This window comes from Balearica regulorum, chromosome 26, assembly GCF_011004875.1.
Source record: "Balearica regulorum gibbericeps isolate bBalReg1 chromosome 26, bBalReg1.pri, whole genome shotgun sequence".
Taxonomy (NCBI): Eukaryota; Metazoa; Chordata; class Aves; order Gruiformes; family Gruidae; genus Balearica; species Balearica regulorum.
The window spans coordinates 5,553,044-5,573,050 of record NC_046209.1 but is presented as its reverse complement, the minus strand read 5'-3'; the positions used below and the strand labels follow the sequence as shown (position 1 = coordinate 5,573,050).

At 46.5% G+C, this 20,007-nt stretch overlaps 1 protein-coding gene across 1 annotated transcript; it reads left to right on the top strand.

Moving 5' to 3' along the window:
• Window positions 1-19,481, top strand: RAB11B (RAB11B, member RAS oncogene family). Its single transcript, XM_075736265.1, has 5 exons — window positions 1-159; window positions 6,506-6,701; window positions 8,641-8,834; window positions 10,372-10,452; window positions 14,532-19,481. Exons 1-5 carry the CDS (start codon window positions 120-122, stop codon window positions 14,675-14,677), a joined length of 657 nt encoding a protein of 218 aa, XP_075592380.1. The 5' UTR covers window positions 1-119; the 3' UTR covers window positions 14,678-19,481.
• The last annotated feature ends 526 nt before the right edge of the window (window positions 19,482-20,007 follow it).

Genomic DNA, 20,007 nt, shown 5'->3' with positions numbered 1-20,007 from the left:
GCGCGCCGCCCGCCTCCTGCGGGCTCTGGCGGCCGCTGATAGGCGGCGGCGGGAGCGGCCCCCCTCCGGCTGGGCCGCGGTCGGTGCCTGGCAGCCAGAGGGTCGGCGCCGCCATCGCCATGGGCACCCGAGACGACGAGTACGACTACCTCTTCAAAGGTACCGCCGCCCGCGGGCCGCGGCGTTCCTTGGCGAGTCTGCGGCGGCGCTGGGCCCGGTCCGGCCCCGCCAGGCCGCGCTGCCCCGGGCCCGGGGCGGCCGCCGCGGCCTTTGTGCGCGGAGCGGCCTTGCGGGCTGCACCCGCCGCCCCCGGGCTGGGCCTGGCGCCGGGCTCGCTGCCGGGCTGCGGCGGAGGGGTGGCGGCGGCGGCGGCGGCGCGGGGGGAACGGGGGAGCCCCGCGGGCCTTTCCCCGCCCCGCCGCGGCGGGGGCTGCGCGGTGGCAGCCGGGCGGTTGCGGTTCCCCGGGGGGGGGGGGGGGAGCGGGGCTCCGGGCCGGGGGCTGGAGGGGCGGTGGGCTTCCAGGCCGTGCCGTTCGGGTGGGTCGCCAGAGAGATGGGCCCCGGTGTGGAGCTGAAAAAACTTCGGCTTGGCTGGAGAACTCCTTCGCAGGGCGCTGAGTGAACGTGAAATACCTCAAGCCAGGAAGCTTAACCAGCGTTAATTTGGCTTTGCCCGGGGTTATGTTAATACTTCTGTCCCCGTGCTTGTCACACTTCGGGTTGTCCGGCAGCTGCGTGCAGGGGTTGTGTGAGGAGACGCAGACCCGCTGGGTGGGTTTGGTGCCGCTCAGCTTGTGCTGCCTCGGGTGGGTTTTACCGTCCTCGGCGTCCTGCGTGCGTGAGGATGCTCTGGCTGACCTTCCTCCCAGCGCGTCCCACGACTCTGCCTCTGAGGCCCAAGGAATGGCGGGGATGGGTGTAAAACCCTCGCCTTTGCGTTCCCCGACCTGACGACGTACGCTTGGTCTCCCGTGGTGGCACGGCTGAAATCCTTAGATTCACCCAAAGGGGCTCGCCCTTACAAAAGGCGAGGTTGACGTCGCCGTCTGCGGGCGCGCGGGTGGTCCGGGAGGGCCGTGGGACGCGTGAAGATTTCCCGGGAGTTTGGTGTAGGGGAGCGCCGTACGGACCTGGCCCGTAACGAGGGCAGCAGCAATTCCACGTTTGCTTGTTGATGAGAGGAAAGAGCAATTACTCACCTGTTAGAAATATTTGATGGATGTATTTGCTCGTTTGGTGTATTTGTTTTACAGTCTTCAAGACAGTGCGTGCAGGGAGGGGAAAAACTTTTTCTTCTCTGCCTATAAAGCAGAGACTAACCTCCAAAAATATGCTAAACTGTCTGGGTCTAAACTAGTTTCCTTCTGAAGTCATTCCACCGTCTAATTCCCAAGTGGTTTAACAGCCGGGAACTTGAAAGCCTAAAAATTTTACTTCTTTTTTTCTTTCTGTGAATAGTCAATTAGGTAGGCAAAACTGCATTCATCTTTAAAAATACTTACGCCGCTTTGAAATACGTTTTTAATTTTATCCCGAGTGAAACTTAACCTAAAGCTGTTTGGTCAGGAACCGTGCTGTTGTGTTGATATTGCAAAGTAACTTGGCAGACTTCGTAGCACTTAATGAAACATGGGGAAGAGAAATGCCCTTTTCTCTGTGTCCTCTGGGAAGGGGTAGTTGTGTGGATGTTGGGGGTTTTTGGTTTATTTTAAAAAATAAACTGAAAACCCCCCTTCCCTATGTACTCATCTTTTCCTTCCTTCCCTCTAGACTTTTTGGGACTAGGCAAGAAAAGATTAATATGAAGGGAACCAAGTGGGATGAGGTTTCCGCTGTAGGACCAACTCCCCTTCCTTCTGCTCCCTGCAATAATGGAATTAAATATCAAGAGTAATTGACGTAATGAAAAAAATAATATCCAAGGGTTTGGTTGACTTTTGGTTTAGCTCCTTCTTAGCTATATACATAGCTTTTAAATTCTTTTCTGTGAGGTACCCGTGGTGGTCAGAGGCAGAAATAAGGGTGGAGGAGAGTTGTATCTGGGAAGGATTATTTTTATTTAAATTTAAGGCTTGACCATTTCCCCTACCACCCATTTCTAAAGGAAATTTGGGTGGACTCTGATTTTAGCTTTTACAGTTGTGCTTGTTTAAGACATTAGCATCCTTACTTTGTAATATTATTTAGGATGACTCCAGTTGAATGCACTGTCGCTTTAAAGTCACAATTTTTACTTTTTATTGTAGTGGAAGATCTGGAACTGCGTGTATAGAAGCTTCTGTCATTTAGCATAAATTATAATAATCAGCTTTATGAAAAATTTAAAAGGCAAGGAGCCCCATTTATTGTTAGTCCCTTTCATGTGAAATACTGCCGATAAAGCAGTTGTTCAGGGGTGAAAATGGCCAAGGAGTTTGTAGCAACGGTGTCTGTGCGTAGCTGGCTGGTGGTTCTTGGTGCTCCCCCGTTCACGGCATCCGTCAGCTTGTGCTTCAGGACCAGCCATTTCACTGGGGCTGCAGGAGAGACGAACGTAATTGGCTTATCGGGTCTAGCACACAGGAGGCGAAAACTAATTTAAGGTTTGGTGGCACTCTGGGGATGTGAGTGTGGTTATATTCAAAGCTGCTCCGCAAAACTAGCGCCTCTTTATCTTTATTCCCAATTTCCCTTTCTTCTGTGTGCATCCCGACAGTCAGAACTGCCTATTTTATTGATCACAACAAAATGTTGTTTGTTAACAAAATGACTGAGCCAACCTTTGGGAGAACAAGCTGAATTCTGTACGCAGAGCTGCGCAGAGTAACGAGGCTGTGAGGATCTTGTTGTGGATGCGTTTTGGTGATGTAACCCGAGCAAAGCCAGTGGTTCAGGGCTCTGTTCCCAGTTAGTTTTGTAGCTGGGATGGTTAAAAAGCAGGAACTTTTCATGAAGCGTTTTGAATGGGTTGGATCCGGAGTTGAATTCATGACCTTTTAATATTTGTTAAAATGTTGGAAGCCTCGTACCTATTAAAATGTGATCTGCATGTTAATTTTCCTCTCAAGAAGATTAGCTATTATCAGTGTTTATTTTAAAAATTGTATTTGAGGTTGTGCAGATGTACGCTGGCTCATGAAAAAGGAAGGAAAAAACACCCATAGGAAAAAGAGCTTTCTTTTACCTTTGTGAGAATTTAGGCTGCTCTGATTAGAGCTAAAGCCTAACAAAGGCTGTGCTTATTAAAAACAAATGCGTGTCATATTAGTCATCGATATCTGGCAGCCTTATGTACTTAATATTTATAATGAATTCTGCTTATGTGGTCTCTGCTAGAGAGTCTTAATCTTCCTGATTGTTCAAAAAAATATATTCTTTTTGCCAGATTAATAGACTAGTGTATTTAAAATTCTATTGTAAACTTTTTAAATTTTTCTTACCAACAATGTATTGCCCAGGATTTTTAGTTCTGTTTTCTGCTTGCTTTGTACCAGGATCCCGCGGCGGTGGGGTTGTGCTCCGCTCGGGCGGCTGTAGGTCCTTGTGTCACCACAGGGGAAGCAGAGTGGTGATGGTGACCGAGAGCGGAGTGCTTTGCCATGGACGGCCGGGTAACTCAGTGCACGGTAACCCGCAGGCTGGTGCGGCGTGGCGGAGGAGAGGGAAATCGGGAACGATCGAAGGAGCAGCGCCACGAATCGGGATGTATGCGGGGCGCTCGGCGGGGCTTGCTTACGTCCTTGCAGCCATCTGATGATGATTGGTGCTGGTTGTTGGTTCAGGTCGCTTCCACGTTAAAACCAGTGTGTCTTTCCATTGCAGCGTGGCCCGAAAGGCCGTGTAGGGAGTGCGACTTCATCGATTCTGGTGAGATGTGCTGAGGGAGTATTCAGGCTCTTGGATCCGATTTGGAACTTTCTGCTCTGTCAGGACTTCTGCATTTGAACAGGCAATGCTATCTGGTGGCCTGTTCCTAAATTTAGGAACTTTCCCAAGATATAATCACTTAGTCCAGAATCTCAAAGGCATCTTCTTGCTTGATTCCCATAGAAAATAAAAGTTTGTGGGTTCTGTCTGCACGTGGGCTTCTAATCTTTGTGTCTTTCTCCTGAAAGTGAAAATGCTCGTTTAATGCTCAAGACTGAGTATTGACAAGAAGCGCTGGGAGACTGTGCGATAGAGGAGAACGTTAGTTACTGAGTTTGGATCTGGTTGCCTTCCTTTGTTAACTTCTACATCCAGTAACTTCTCAAAAATGCTCGTATAAGCTCTGCTAAGAGCGTGGAGCAGCCCGGTAAAGGGGAGCCTGGTGCTTTGTTGCCAGATTGCAGCAGAGGCGAGTAACCGGCTGAAGTAGTGCAGGACCCCCTGAATTTTCTTCCTGCGACAGATGGAGTTAATGACCTGAGAGCCATTTGCATGGTTTCTGCACAAAGCTGATAATTTTAAAATGCCAGAGGATAGGAGGCGGCTAGAACCCAGGGAGACGCCTGTGCTTTCTCGAGCTGCAGATTCCTGAGGAGGTGATTCCCTTTGGAAAGAGTTGGAAGTTTCAGGGTTTTTCCAAGCTGGCCTAGCTTGTGTGGTGGATGTTCTTGCCTCCTTCGGGCTGTGGTCAGGGCTTTGCTGTAGGGTACGGCCTGCTCCAAGCCAGCAGGTCACTGTGCAAGATGGGTGACCTTCAGCCCGTTCTTGGAACACCCCCTGGAATTAGTGATGAAAACCTGTTTGTCTGGAAAATAAAGCTAACAAAATCCTAGAGTTAGAACTCTTAATAAAATCTTTTTTATATATCTGTTCTCATACCCAAAAAAAATGGTTTAGGCTGTTTGCAGGGAAGGCAGAACGCTCTGAGGAGCTGATTGAAGCTGTCCCGGCTGGGGACTTGCGGCACGTTGCCCCGATCCGCTGGCTGCCCGTTCCTGCCTCTGTTGTATTTTGACTGTTCAGCTGTGCTAGCACAATTGTCCGTCTGTCTGTGCTGTCAGCTGGATGAAATGCTGGGGGGCAGTCCGGAGCATTTCAGCAATCCTCCCCGTGCAGCTCGGGAGCTGTCGCAGCGGAGTAGCAGAAGTTTGGGAACGTGTTCACAGGGCTGGGGAGGTATACGCAAACTGGAGCAGTGTGGAACAATGGCCTGAGCGAAACCAAGCTGTAATAACACTAAAAGACAAGCACGATCCTTGGTCCTGGGAGAATGCTGGTGAGCTCATTCTGGAAGCGTATGATGAGAGGAGTATTCTGTAATTTGTTGTGGAGGATCGAGAATGTTTTCTGCCCATGTCTGCTTTTCTATAGGAAAACCAGATCGTACGAATGAGGAGGATCAACAAATCTGTACTTTGAACCGAAGTAGGAAATGTTCCCAGGGCTGAAGAAACCTTGCTGAGACTGCCTTTCTTCCTTCTGCTCAAGCCAGGATACTGTTAGCTTGAATACCAGACTCACACGTGATACAGTATTTGCTGAGACTAAGAGAGGATGGCTTAATTGCTTTTAGTCTTGTTTCCCTTTAGTTATTTCTTGCTCTAGTCAGTAATACAGGGATTTAAGAAAATGTGTGTAGTTGCATTAGCTGCCGAGTAAAGAACCTAGCATAGCAAACCTTGTCGTCGGAGTTGTTGATGAGAAGGTCTCGTGGAGAGCCCGGTCCAGCAGCTGGGTGCAAAGCAGCAGCCTGCGCGAGTGCCTCGGCGTCGGTGGAGAGCTTCAGCCTCAGAGTAGAGGGAAACTCCTACTACAAGATGTACCTTTTGTTTTCACAGCTCCTTTCAGGAAAGCTGGGGTTTCTGTGCTGAGGATCTCTCTGCACTAACGTTTTTCTGTTAGCATGGCAACGCTGTGTGGAGGCAGATTTTTAGCTCATCTTCTCCTGCAGTCTACTAGAACTCGTTTTGCTGGGTGAAGTTCTGCTTTGCTTTGTTTCTTGTTTGTAATATCAAATGTCTCCTATCTTCTTCTTTTTGTGGTGAACATAATTATGAATTAAATTATTGAAATAAAATACCACCCTGTATGACCCCAACAGGGACTGCAAATAATTGTTTACTCACTGTGTTTTGGGGTTTTTTAATAAAAATAGAGTAGGCTTATACTGTACACAGGCTTTTGTCAGGCAGACAGCCTGTTGCCATGTTCTTGACTGTAGTGTTTCTTGAAACGTGGGTTGCAGCCTTCCTCTGCAAAAGGTTGAGGATGCAAGGGACGTCTAGTTCCCTCTAATTACTGGTGGTGCTTGGGGCCTCCAGAGCAATGTTTGGTTGCTGTAGCAATTTCTCATTTCCATCTCGGAGGAACTGAGCAGCTGCTAGAAACAAAAAGGCTTGGGGCTGTTTCGGGGCTGGGGAAGCAAGCCGCGAGTAGTAAGGTCTGAGGTGTTGTCAGCATAACTGTCTCCTGTGTTTATCTGGCTGTGCAACTCCTCTGGGTCCTGCCTGCAAGGCAACGTAGCAGCCAGGTAGCACCACTGCACTACCTAGGTGCTGGTATGAAGAATTCATTTTGAAAATAATGTCTTTTCTTACAGTTGTGTTGATTGGAGACTCTGGAGTTGGGAAGAGTAATCTTCTGTCACGTTTCACACGCAATGAGTTCAATCTGGAGAGTAAGAGCACCATTGGGGTGGAATTTGCTACCAGGAGCATCCAGGTGGATGGGAAGACGATAAAAGCGCAGATCTGGGATACTGCAGGACAGGAACGATACCGTGCCATTACCTCAGCGTGAGTACTATGTCTTTGCTCAGGCTAACAGTTGAAGTCCAGCAGAGATGGTACAGATCAATTTATGGGTTAGAGAATTAATGAAACCTATTTGGGACACGTGACGAAACCATCACAACAGACGTCAGTGTAGATCCAAGCCATAAGATAGCAAATACTTTTGTGTTCCTTGATTAATATAACAAAAGTAATTTTTAGACTCTAATGATGCTATTATAGAAAAAAAGACAGCTTAAATCAAAAGTCTGGGAAATTCTGTTTGAGTCTTGCGGTTTGGGTTTTTTACCTGCCCTGGAGGTGCTATCCTCATCATGTGCAATGAATATCGTTTCTGATGGAAGCTGGACGCTGTTTGGCATCAAGTTTTGGTCTAGGCATCGTAGCTTACCGTAATGCCAGTGGCTTCTGGTCTTCGTTGCCCCCTCAATCTTGACATTGGTGTTTTTGGGACAATCTGCAGCCACAAACTGCCTTGAAATCTCAATGACTTTGAATTAGTCACAGCTCTGAAAATTAGGTCCAAGAGTGCACGCTGAATAACCAGTAAGTAGGAAGGCAACTGTGATAATGCTGACTCTGCAGCATTAGGCACATCCCTATTTAGCACAGTGGTGTTGAGAAGCTTTTATGTACGGTACCTTGTTAATCCAGACGGTGTCTTAAGAAGTTGAAATTTTTTAGTGTTACAGATGTGCATCAGTTTTAAGGGTACAAACTTATTTCTGAATCACACACAGATTGAGCCATTTGCATTATCACAAGGTAAGGGGAACTTTTTTCGTTGAGGTGAAACAGGGTAATGCACAATAGCTGGGAGAAACGTAGAAGAGCATGGAGCCCATAGGGAATAATCTATAGGGAAGGAATGCAAAACCAAAGTAATACAGAAGCAGATGTCAGTGGCGATTTCAAATTGCATCTTTTCCATATTGTTAGTGTTTTTTTCAGAATTTTTTTGGTGACCCTTAAATTGTTATTACTGCTGTGAAAGCTTAGCAGAAAAACTGCTGGCTGAGTCTGGCTCAACAACAGACTTGGCCGATGAGAATCGGTGAGCTGTAGTCCTGTGATCCTGCCTCTCCTCTCTGCTGGCACGAGCTCTCGCTTGACACATCGCTAGGCCAGTTCAGCTTGCTAAGCCAGCGGAACGCCAACCAGCAGTGAAAAGTGAATGTTTTCTGCTGACTTGGTGCCCTGAATCGGTTCAACAATGTGTTGGACAGGCGCTGGCCGAGCGGAGGAGAAATGGTAGGGTTGTGCGGGAGAGAGATATGGATGCTATAGGATTGCTGATACAGATTGGCTTGTGCTGTCCTGAGCCCTTGGCTTGAGTTGAAACGGGCCCAAGCCTGGACTGACGGAGCAAACTCCGTGCTTGGATTACAGGCTTGTGGATAAGTGTCGGTATAGCCCAGAGTCCCCCTCTTCAATTTTTAAGAGGGACAGGAGGTATCTGAAAGATCGGCAAGAAGTGCAGACATTTTGTGAAGGACTGTTTTCCTAGTAGAAGGATAAGTCATAGCTTCACCAAAACCTTCTAGCAGTACCGCTTCTGAAACACGTTGTGAGTTTTGTTGCATACTGTTTTAGCAGATTAAAAATGTCATGGCTTCTGCAGTCTCCTCAGGATTTTGTTACATACATTGGATTTTTTTAGGGATGCCATTAAAAACCCAGCATTTGGAGCTTAGTTTTAGGCTTAAAAAATCCCCATCTGTGTAAAAAAAAAAAACAAAAAAACCACAAACCCCAAAAACAAAAAAACCCACCCCAAACCCAAACAACAAAAAAAACAAACGAAAAAAACCCCACAGCCTCTTCCAAAGCGAGAGGGAATGTTTTTCAATTTTTAGTAGTAATCAGTATAGAAGAGCCAGATACCAGGTTTGTAGGTGTTAACTCAGAGCTCTCTGTAAAAGAATGTGCCTTATGGTTTCAGATACTACCGCGGTGCTGTTGGGGCTCTTCTTGTCTATGACATTGCCAAACATCTCACCTATGAGAATGTGGAGCGTTGGCTAAAGGAGCTTAGAGATCACGCAGACAACAATATTGTCATCATGCTGGTGGGTAACAAGAGCGACCTGCGCCACCTGAGAGCTGTGCCCACCGACGAGGCCCGGGCTTTTGCAGGTTTGTAGTCGCTTTCTGAACTTGACGATGTTGGTGCAAGCTGTAATCACCCTGTTGTTGTCAAGGACTGAACTTTCACCTCAAGTTTTATTTTTGACCCTAGAAAAGGCATTTAAGATTATTTTTTTTTAAATGAAAATGTCTTGGCTTATTAAATAGCGTGTGTGGTTGGGTTCTTTTGTTTTTTGTTTTTTTTTTAAATCTAGTGACAGTACATGTTTTTGAAACGCTGTCCTTGAGCTGCCTGATAGCTGAAGATTAAACACTTCCTCTAGCAAGGCTAGAAACAGTAAGCAACATTTAGAAGAGAAAATATCACAATATAAATATCACAATACAAAATGTCTTTCCTTCCTTCTTGGAGGCCTGGTTCTACTGAGTACATGTCAATGCGGACAGCTGCAAATGAATACTGAACCTGCTCTTTGATGGTGGAGTTTCTGCTCCAGAGCACTGATGCGTATAGTAGTGCCATCTAGTTTCATTTAAATGCAGTGATCATCAGACTCAGAGATTATCAATTGTTGGGAGAAATCAAGTGGGTTTTGTGAGCTGCCACTACTGCGTTACTTCTCTGTTTCTTATCTTGCAGAGTGCTGCTCCGATACCCTTTTGTGCCCTATAGGGACATTCAGCTTACTTTTGTGCGGCTGTCAAGCTTGGAGGTGGAATTTTAGTGTATAGCCTTTAAAGTCCTTCTAGGAATATCACTAGGGCTTGCTTAAACATGTGTTTTGAATTTTGCTAGTAAGCAAGTACCTTGTGGTTAGGAAAACCGCTTTACATTTTCAGATGAATGAGAAGTGAAGTCTATATAAGAGAAGCAAAGCAAGTTAGTAGGCACCTTAGTGCACTACTTTGGTCGCTTGGTTCAACATCTTATTTTTTGCCCCTAGCTTCCTACTAAGGCTGTTTTAAATAGCTAGTGATGGTACAGGTGTTGCCATTTAATCTGTGACTGAAATTTGCCTGTGTCTAGACAGGTGGTGCAGTACCATTCTAGATGTGATGTTTGGGTGTTAATCACAATCCCTTTTTTATCATTAAAAAAATGTATCTATTGTAAGAGGAAAGAAGAAGAAAATAGACTGTGTTACTAGGGGTTTTATTGTAATTTGGAGGTGGGGTCTGATGAGGAAAGTGTAGGTCTGTTTATCTTCTTGGAGTTGCAGAGAATTGTGACTCCTATTGCAGCCAACATGCTTTTGCCTGTGCTCTTAATCAAGACACTTCGAGGAGTGATCTGTAGCCAATGAGAACAATATTGTGCAAGGCTGGGGGGAAATGTATTGCTTGACTGAACAAGGGCTGCAGTGAGGAAAACGCTCTCACGCTATGGAAAGGCAGTGGTCAAGGTGATGCTGCTGAAATGCTAGCAGCTAAATAAATGGTGTGCCAAGTTGTTCCTAGTGTAATGGGGGGGCGAAGACTGTACCCTGGCTAATTTGGCCTAAAAATAAGGGTGAAAACCTCAAAGTAAAGGTGAAGTAAAGTGCTGTTAAAAGTTTTTAACTGAACCACTTGTTATTTATTACAGAAAAAAATAACTTATCTTTTATTGAAACTTCCGCTCTGGATTCAACAAATGTAGAAGAAGCCTTCAAGAACATCCTTACAGGTATGGTTTGTTGTGGATTCAGAGGACCTCCTGAGGTAGTGGATCTTCTTCGTGGGCATGTTTTGCAGTTAGCTAGAATGTTTTGGGAATGATGGTTTGTTTGCAAGCCTTCTAATCGTACCTTTGTGTTCTGCCTCCCACCCCACACATACCTTTCTGCCCAAGAATCTGGAGGTTTCTGGTCTCCTGATGTTCCATAAATTCAAGCTATTGCAGTAGCACTGTTGTAAAAGCACTAGTAGTTCTGTGCCTGCACGAAATCTAGGCAGTGAAGCCACAGTCACGCCAGGAAGTTAAATGTTCCCGTGTGTTCTCTTCCACCAAAGCGGACTGGTACGTAATATTTTTGTCCAGACTACTGAACTCTTATTCTCAGCTGATGGCAAGAGTTGCAGGTGACTGTACCACCAGAAGAGCTGCATGCAGGCTGCCTTCTGGGAATGTCTCTGAAGAGTCCCTGAAATTGTCCAAGAACATGATAGTGGTCACAGGCCAAAGTGAGGTCCAGGCTTATAATTTCCACTGCCCAAGAATGTTCCTCAGCGTGTGCAACTGCTGTAGATGTGGCTACTGAGTGCACAGTGTCCAGTTGCAGCTTCAGACATGCTGTATGTGTAGGAATGCTGTGTGGCTCATAGTGGTCCACTGCGTGTGGTATCAGAGGTATTCCAAGTAGTAGTACTCCAGTACTTGCTTTTTTCCCTCTTTCACACTGGAGGTGAGAATTTCCATTCCTTAAGATGGAGCTCTTGCGTGCATGTATTTTCTTGGCCCTGGAGTAAGGGACCACCCTACTGCACGTGAGGCCTAGGATTCAGCAGTAAATCTTTATTACCGTAGGTACACCAGCAAGTCCTCCTTGCTGTGCTAAGCCATGGCCAGAACACTCCTGTCAGTAGGCTCACAGGGATTTCCAGCTGGTGTGTCAGAAATTTGAGCCAAAGCGCTCATTTTGCCTCTGGAAGAGTGCAGATCTGTTCTGGGCTGAATGCAGCACATGGGGTCCTTGCTGATTTCCTTCAAAGTGAGGTTGGTCAAGAAGTGAGTTGGATGGTCATGATGTAGGAGAAGGAAGAAGGACAGGGTTGAAGTGGTGAGGATATGTAGAAGTGCAAGAGAGATGCTTAAAATAAGCGCTGTTCATCTCTGTGTTGTTACTTCAGCTGGAGTGAGTGACTTTTCCCAAACTTGGGGTTTGGCCTAATCTTACTTTAATTTTTAGTTAGACTTTAGTTTGTATGAGCGTGTCAGCGCTGTATGCTTTAGCACTCTGTGTTCCAGAGGATGTATTATTCTGGCACCAGTCTGAGGTGGCTCTGCCCTTGGGTCGCTCTCTGCCTGAGTTAATCCTTGGAAGCAGAGTCCTGGGAAGCACGGTGCTGTCACACACAAGGGTGTCTGAAGGAAACCAGCATGAGCCTGCAGGGCTGCTGAATTGGAGCTAACAAACACCAATAAACTTGAGCATCTATGCTTTCAGACACTCTGCCTTCCATTCTGAGTTCTGCAGTAGTCGTATCTCAAAATACTATTTGAGGCGTCAGAGAAGTTACCTGCGGATGTTTCAAAGCGTAGTCTTCCACTCCTTAAATGAAGTAATCGGTAATTGGCAAAGAACCCTTAAAAATCCTATCTAAATAGGAAGAGGGCTATCAAACAGGTATTGGATTACTGTTCTACCTCTGACTGCCCAGCGAGATCTGAATCTTGTCCTAAAGAGAGGAGAACGCCATATAATTTGTCAGTGTGTTTGTTCTGTCTCTTGGAAAGCTTTTTAAGATCCGTACCATGAACATGAAGATTTGGCAAGGTCCGATTCCTGACTGTTGCTTACCCTAGCTGAATTCTAGACTGATAAACTGTCTCTGTAGTCTCAGTGCTGTACACTGTTTTGGGGAGTTGTGCCTGATTTACATGTCCCACAACATCTCAAGCATTTTCTGAGCTTTATTGTGACCAGATACTGATCTCAGTTGAATGAGAATGAGCATTTGTTGTGGTTCTACTTGATGATCAGGAAGCGTCTGGTGTACATTGCTTATTGGATGCTGACCAAAGAATTGGCTCTGTATTATTGTTTCTTGATTATATACGAATGAGAGCCTATTACTAGGAAAAAAGCTGAGTTTTAATACAGTGAATTCTGTAAGGCAGGCTCTTTTAGCTTTCTTTTGCAGAGGTGTGCAGTGGGAAGTGTTGGGATCGCTAGATCTGGTGCCGGCCAGCTCTGCTGGTACCAGAAATGTGTTGTATTTAGAGGAAGATAACCAAGAAGGGAGAGGCAGGAGAGAAAGGATAGCCAAGCTGCTCCTAGAAGTAAAAAGCCTGACAGACTAGGAATGGGTTATATTTGCTGCCCAGCAAGATTTGGGTTATTAGAGCTACTGGTGAAGCCACTGGAGAGTATTGCTGTAGAGAAGACTGCCTGGTGCCTGAGCTGGCACTCTTGTGCAGGGCAGCCTTACAGCAGGTTCGCTGCTTATCTGTGACACTTGGCTGGATCTGAGGTGACTTGCCTGGTGCTTTTGAGATGGTATCCATGGTTTTGGTGCTCTTGAGCGTAGCTCAGCAGTTGCCATCCACCCTGTCTTCCCTTGCAGTGTTGTCCTGAGACTGACCCTGGGTAGAGAGGACGGCCTAAGGCTGCTCTAGGAGAGCCCCAATACGGTGCTGTAGCAAGTAAGATACTCAGGGAGCCAGAACTCAAGGTGAGGTCAAGGCTGGATAAACTGAACTCCAAACACTATCTCTTAGCACCATCCTGGGCTCCCGAAAGTGTTGAGATTGTCCAGTTCAGGTACAGTGGGGATGTGACTAGTAAGACTGAGTAGTCCCGAAAAGGCTATTCCTAAAGTGATTACTCAGGGGAGAATCTTCCTTCTAAGGGAGGGAAAGAAACCAGGGAAAACGTGCTGTGTAGAGCAGTGAGTTGGGAGCAACTGTGGGGGACTTGGAGGAGGGTGGGAGCAGCAGGACAGGAGTTTCCTTACTGGCCACCAGTTTGAGGGATCACTAAAACTGACACCCCCCAGCGAGAGGCAACAAGATCAGTCTTGGGTTAAACGTTTCCATTTTAAACAATGTGAATATGTGCACCTTCTTTTTTAAAACAAATAAATACATAAACAAAACCCACATAGTCCCCCATGATTTTTAATCCTTACTAAAGACTTTGGGTGTTGCTGTTTTGAGGCTGTGGCTGTACCAATGTGACCATAATATTTACCGCAGACTTCCAGGGAGGTACTTGCCCTTTTCCTGTCTCACAATGGAGGGAAGTTGGAACAAGGGCTTATAGTCAGTGAAATAAGTAATTTAAAAACCTTTCAACTTAAATTATTTCTGCTAACTATGCAGTTGCAATGGTTTGTTTCTGAAAGCTTTTAACTCGGCAGTCTCTCCTCAGCGGTTACAGCTTTGTGGATCTGTGTGCTTTCAGGCATAAATTAATTTGAGTCAAATAAATTAATTCTCTCAGGAAAAGCATTTTCAGATCAATATGGGGCTTTATGTAACCATATGGCTTTTTACTGTCATAGGTGGGAAAACTGATTTGTTACAGAGAAGAGTAGGAATTTTTGTCTTTTGGTAGAAGCAGCTTGCCAGAAGCTAAAGTGTGAAATAGATACCGTCATTGCTGCTGCGCAGTGATGTTTTGCAAGCATCCTGTTGATTGGTGTTTCTAGATTATGTTCCCCATTTTTAAAATCAAAAATCATTCCTTATTTTAGAAATGAGCATTCCTGCTCCTTTCTCATTTAAAAAGCCTTTTAATAATACCTGTGTTCATGGAGTCATTGAAAAAGAACACAATGGGAAGCACTGTTGTGGAAGACTGTAAGGAATCTTGTCTTAATAACTTTTCCAGACAGAGCTGGCGTATCCATTACAGAGATGGAAAGCCAGCCAGATGTTACATGCCGCAGCTGGTCAGACTAGATTCCCTTTCACAGCTCTCAAGTTAAAATCTTCTCATTCTTGCATTCTAGCATCTTCTCTGACAGCTTGCTTGGACACGTGCAAGTGCTCCGTTGGAGGCAATGCCGTTCTGGGATTTAACAAGTCTGTTCTCATTTCAGAAATCTACCGCATTGTTTCGCAGAAGCAGATTGCAGATCGGTCTGCACACGATGAGTCTCCTGGCAACAACGTAGTTGACATCAGTGTCCCACCAACCACCGATGGACAGAAATCCAACAAACTCCAGTGCTGTCAGAACCTGTGACCTCCTGTAGATGACTCTTGTGCCCCTCACTTCGTCTGTGCTTCATTTAGAAACTTGTGTGCACTTCTTACTTCCTGTGATTCAGTGACTCCCTCTTCCCTCCTTTACCCCGTTCCCAAGTCCCCCCTTTCATCTTAGAGCTTTAATTGTAGGGCTAACATTCTCCTGCCTCTGAAATCCCCTTCAGTGTGGTGACTTTTGGGCTTGAAATGTAGGCACTGATCTGATAGACATGTTTGTGTTGGAACATCTGCTGCTGGATATTATCCCATGAAACACTCTCCTCAAATGATTTTGTTTGTGTTTGGTTTTGGGGGTTTTTTGTTGTTTGTTTTTTTTTTTTTTTCCTGTGAGAGCAACCATGGTGACTTGACTATAACAGTTGAAGAAATAACTAATTTAGGTGACAAGGTTTTTTCCTCCCATAGTCAGATTTTTCTTGCGTTTCTCTAAACATGGGGGAGAAATTAAAAGAAAATAGCTATCCTACCAAATGCTCTTTTTTCTGTCCTGATAAAGTCTCACAGTGAGGTTTTTAGTGGCTGCACACACATAAAGCTGTTGAAAATAACATTACTTATTATGTAACTACCCCTAATACAGTTAGTCTGGCTGTGTAGTTTACTGTTTCCTGCTTGGGAAATCTTTCTCTATTCTTGTTTTATTTGGGAACAATGAAGTATGTCTGCATTGCTTTCTCTGCCACCATGAACGCCTGTGCTGCTTGTGCAGGCTTTGTGAAGTGGCCTAATATTTATTCATGGCTTATGTTAATCAGTTAACATTATTGTACAGTAAGTGCCAGCGTATTGATTTCAGAAACCTTTTGCAACCTGTACAAGTAGGCTTATTTTGTACTGTAGATCAGTGTCTGAAAGCAGGATCTGCTATAGTTCCAGGATTTTTTTGCATGCTGCTTTTTCTCTAGATCTCTCCTACCCCTGTTTGAGTGAGTGAAGCAATATTTTCATGTCATGTATATACCTGCACTTGTAAGGGTTTTGGTTGTTGTAGAGAAACACAATACTTTATACATTTTGTAAAACTTCTGCAGAACCATAGCATCTTGAACTTTCTCTTCATGATCTTTCACTATTGACCTTGTGCATAATCTTCTTGACCTCTACTAAAATGCATAATATGAAGGCTTCAGATAATAGCTACTAACCTGTTGTTTTCCTCTTATTCAGTTTTACTGAATTGCAGACTGTAATTCTCAAATGATTGTACTTCACCTGATGTAACAGATTTGTCATCAGCAGGGCTAACTACTATAATACTTTGTTTTGCTGAATGGGAAGAATGTTATCACAACTTTGTGTAGTCAGTCTCTTGCTAGCTTGTGAAAATCCTCTATGATGATGGCTTTTCATCATTCACTAGCTGTTACACACTTGCATCCCCTCTGGTATACACTGAATGTTATGATGAGGCAAATACTGGGTGAAACTGTCTAAAGGAGGAGTTGGAGACCATCTGCTGCTCTCTGAAGGCTAGTGAAGCAATTTGCAGTGAATTTTTGCTCTGTATTGTGAGACTGTACCTCACTCTGAATCCTACCTGCGTATTAGTGAGTTGATTTTTCTTTTCTGATACAAAGCAAATATGAAACTGTGAATTGTGCTTGAAGGGGAAATCTGACATTCCAGTCTCAACTGTTCTGTCTGGTTATGTAATAAAATTAAGGGCGGTTAACTCTGATGGCTTTTCTTTTATAAGATTTCCAGACCAATGCCTTTAATTTTGTACTGTATACACCTGGAGGGCTGTAGTTCACAGCAAAGGGTGCACGTGGTACCTAGCACTTCCACTGCTCAGCTTTTAGAGGATACCTTCGAGGTGAAGGGGTGCATGCTTGTAGCCTAATCCCGTTGAATGACAGTATGAATTCCTCTTTAGGCATCGCAGTGTTCTGTCCCAAGGGTGTCCCAGTTTGGAAAGCACTTTCAGCACTTGGTATTTACTTTGATGGCATCCTGTTGAGAGAAGGTGCAGCCCGTGGGAAGTGGAGACATCTCCTCTTTGGCGATCCTAGACCAGAATGTGATGTGCAGTCAGTATTTAGAAGGCTGGCAGATGAGCACACCATCAGAGAGAGTGGAAAATTCTGAGGTATTGAAAATATTTCGTTCAAGAACAGGTGGACACTAGTGGAGCCGGGCTCCTTAATTTTTGAAGAAAACTTTATGAGTTGAATAGCATGAGGAAGAATCATGCTGTTAAGGCTTATTAGTTCAGGGTGATGTGTTAATGTGTTTATGGCACAAATCCTGTTCTTAGCATGGAGTTTCCAGAATCGCTCTGGCCTGGTATAAGAAGTTGAGAAGCAGTTTAGTCACTTCCTTGTCTCTTAACAGATATTTTGTCTTTGACTTTGTGGAAGGCTAAGTTTTGCCTCAGAGTCCCAACAAAAGGTTCACGTCTAGGGCTTTAGTGTTGTTAAATTATATGGGTATTGAAGAGATTTTATACAACTTCATTGTGCATTGACCAAAGCCCCCTCAGAGCAGGTGGGTCTCGGACCTGTGCTGTCGCTGCCGGGAGTTGGGTTGTTTTTGAGATCCGTTGTGTGACGTGGAAAGGCCTGCTGTCCTTTGCTGCAGGACCGTTCGGTACACCCGAGCGGTGGGAAGCACACGCGTGCACGCACATAGCTCGTGTGAGCGCCGTAAGCTCTGCTGTGGCTCTGTCTGCTGTGGTCGCTCAGTTTATTGGAGTAGGTATCGGCTCTTTCCCAGATCGCTGTGCCGCTCTCCAGGCGGTTAGAGACGCAGCCCTTTGGTGGGTTTGAGACGCTCTTGCCGAGACCAAGCACAGAGCCATCGGTGCCGATAGAAAAAGGACAAGTGGAGCAGTTCTGCCTGGTAAAACCATCTTCGTGTGCGTAGACAGGAAAGTGCTTTTGCCCTTGAGTACCGCGGTGTCTCGCTGAAAGCATTGTGCGCTGCTCAGAACTACAGTTACCACCCAACCCCCTGTTGGTGATGGTTACTGAAATTGCAGAGGGGAAGACTTGGAGGAACCCTGAGGAAGCTCGAACTATTGAAGAGCTGTCTGACATTCAAAGCTCCCCAGTAGGCCAGACCCCTTCACCGTGCTTTCCTGATGTGAAAATAGCGGTTAAATGTAACGTCACCTGGACTGCTTCATACTGCAGCTTCGCTGGCTCTGTGTCCCTCGGTGGTACTGTCAGGAAAATAGAAAAGGTTCCAGCTCTCTTCCATCTGCCGGAAGAGGTTTGAGGGTAGAATTTGGCTTATGTAAAACTCGTGACGACAGGAAAGCTGCCTGTGAAAGAAGGAACATGCGCTATACTTGCCTCACTTGGATGTTGAGGATGACTTTTATTTAACTATTGAAAAATAACACTAAAAAGTGCCGAGTGCTTCCCACCCAGTGTCAGTGATGTAAATCTCTGTTGAAGGCTCCTGCTGATAGTTAGAACAGGTCTTCCAATGCAGAATTAGACAGGAGTCTTTTCTGCTAATTACCCTGTTAATTATCAGAAGAGTAAGGGCCCAAAATTCACATATAAAATTGATTTGGCTGAGCACACAAACAGGTGATTGGTAAAAGAAATTCATTGGGTAGACCGCCTGAATCTAACTTCTTCCTGTTCAGTCAGATGCTTACGGAGTAGGTGAGTGGTTCCGGGATCTCCACCGAGACTTTGTCTGTAGCCTGCACAGGACAAGAAAGTTTAATTCATAGGAAAGTTTTAAAGTTTTGTATAAATGTGAAAATCCAGTTGATGAGTGACTGCTCGCTGCTTTGTTAAAAAGATTTTTGTGTCTGCTGAGGAGACCGCCAAGATTTGGTAGAAGGAAAAGGCACCGTGATCCCTCCTTCCCCCTGCGATTGCTTCTCAGCACTCCTGGCAGGTTGGAAGCAGTAGGAAGATTGGTGCCTCCCAGAGATCCCCCCGCTGGGTGCTGCCCTGTTAGATCACTTGTAGGGACCCCACAGGACGCGGAAAGGCTGGTAACGGGGTGTTCTTGTGCGAGCAGGAGAGCGCGCTCAGCTGGACGTGCCAGGATGGTGAGGATCGGTCTGTGCCTTTTATTTGAGCAGGTCGTTTACCGAAAGCCGCTTGGAAATAGGGACAGTAGGTGTGTTTTGCTTCCCGAGGGGAATGATTCCCCCGTGCTGTACTGATCCAGAAGTTGTGGATGTGATCTGTTTGTGGGCCGTTAATGGCTGGGTCTTACCTGTGCTTGGTGATCGTTTCCCTTCCAAGCATGAAGGAGGAACTTGCTTAGAGGTTCTGGACTGTGTAGAAGCAAAAAAAAAAAAAAAAAAAAAAAAAAATCCTACTGAAGTGACTCAGTCACTTACGGAGGCCGTTTCCTTCATCAAGAACTAGGAAAACCGGTATTAAAGGTAGGGGCCTGAATTTCAAATAAGAAAACCGAAGCACTTGGAGGTGAAGACGAGCTGTCCTTCAAGTAAAATACAGTGATTCAGGGCTGAGGTTGGATTCTCTTGACTTGCAGAGTCTGAATCGGTGATACAGCGTGGTGATTAATGGCACGGTGCCACGAAATGAGCATCGCCAGGGCTGCGCTCTCCCAATAAACAACAGTCATTCGTACTTCAGGCTGGTCAGATCGTGCACGGCAGCGTTGTCCGTCAGGCTTCGCAGGCTGTCGTTAGCGCCGGACCTTTGTCCAACCCAGAAGAGAGGTTCCTTTCACTTTTCTGCCTGGCTCCCGTGTGAAGTGCGATTCACTTTGTAAATATACACATCACTTGATCGTGGTGCATGGTTATGATGTATTGTGGATATAAAGATTGCCAAACCGTACCGTGTGTCTAATTCTGTTCGAGCAGATGGGGGGAAGGTCATCTTGGACCTGGGACCGGGTGGGGGCCGCGGGCCGGGACTCAGTCGCCCTCGGTACCCACCGCCCCGGGAGCTCCGGAGAGGGCTCTGCCCGCCGCCCCGGGGGGGGTCGTCCTGCTGCCCCCCCCCCCGGCCTGGCAGCGAGCCCCTCGCCTGCTCCGGGGCAGCCAGCACTACCGGCGGGCACCCGGGGCTCCTCTGCTCCGGGGCGGCCGGCACACGGCACCGGGGACACCCGGGGCTCCGGGGCGGCCAGCACACGGCACCGGGGACACCCGGGGCTCCTCCGCTCCGGGGCAGCCAGCACACGGCACCGGGGACACCTCCGCTCCGGGGCGGCCAGCACAGGGCACCGGGGACACCCGGGGCTCCTCCGCTCCGGGGCGGCCAGCACAGGGCACCGGGGACACCCGGGGCTCCTCCGCTCCGGGGCGGCCAGCACACGGCACCGGGGACACCTCCGCTCCGGGGCGGCCAGCACACGGCA

What these genes read in the sequence shown, in the direction of transcription:
- RAB11B (XM_075736265.1), top strand. Translation starts at nt 120, where the DNA reads ATGGGCACCCGAGACGACGAGTACGACTACCTCTTCAAAG. An exon ending in CGAGGCCCGGGCTTTTGCAG is followed by an intron (nt 8,835 to 10,371) that starts GTTTGTAGTCGC and finishes TATTTATTACAG; the next exon opens with AAAAAAATAACTTATCTTTT. An exon ending in CTTCAAGAACATCCTTACAG is followed by an intron (nt 10,453 to 14,531) that starts GTATGGTTTGTT and finishes TTCTCATTTCAG; the next exon opens with AAATCTACCGCATTGTTTCG.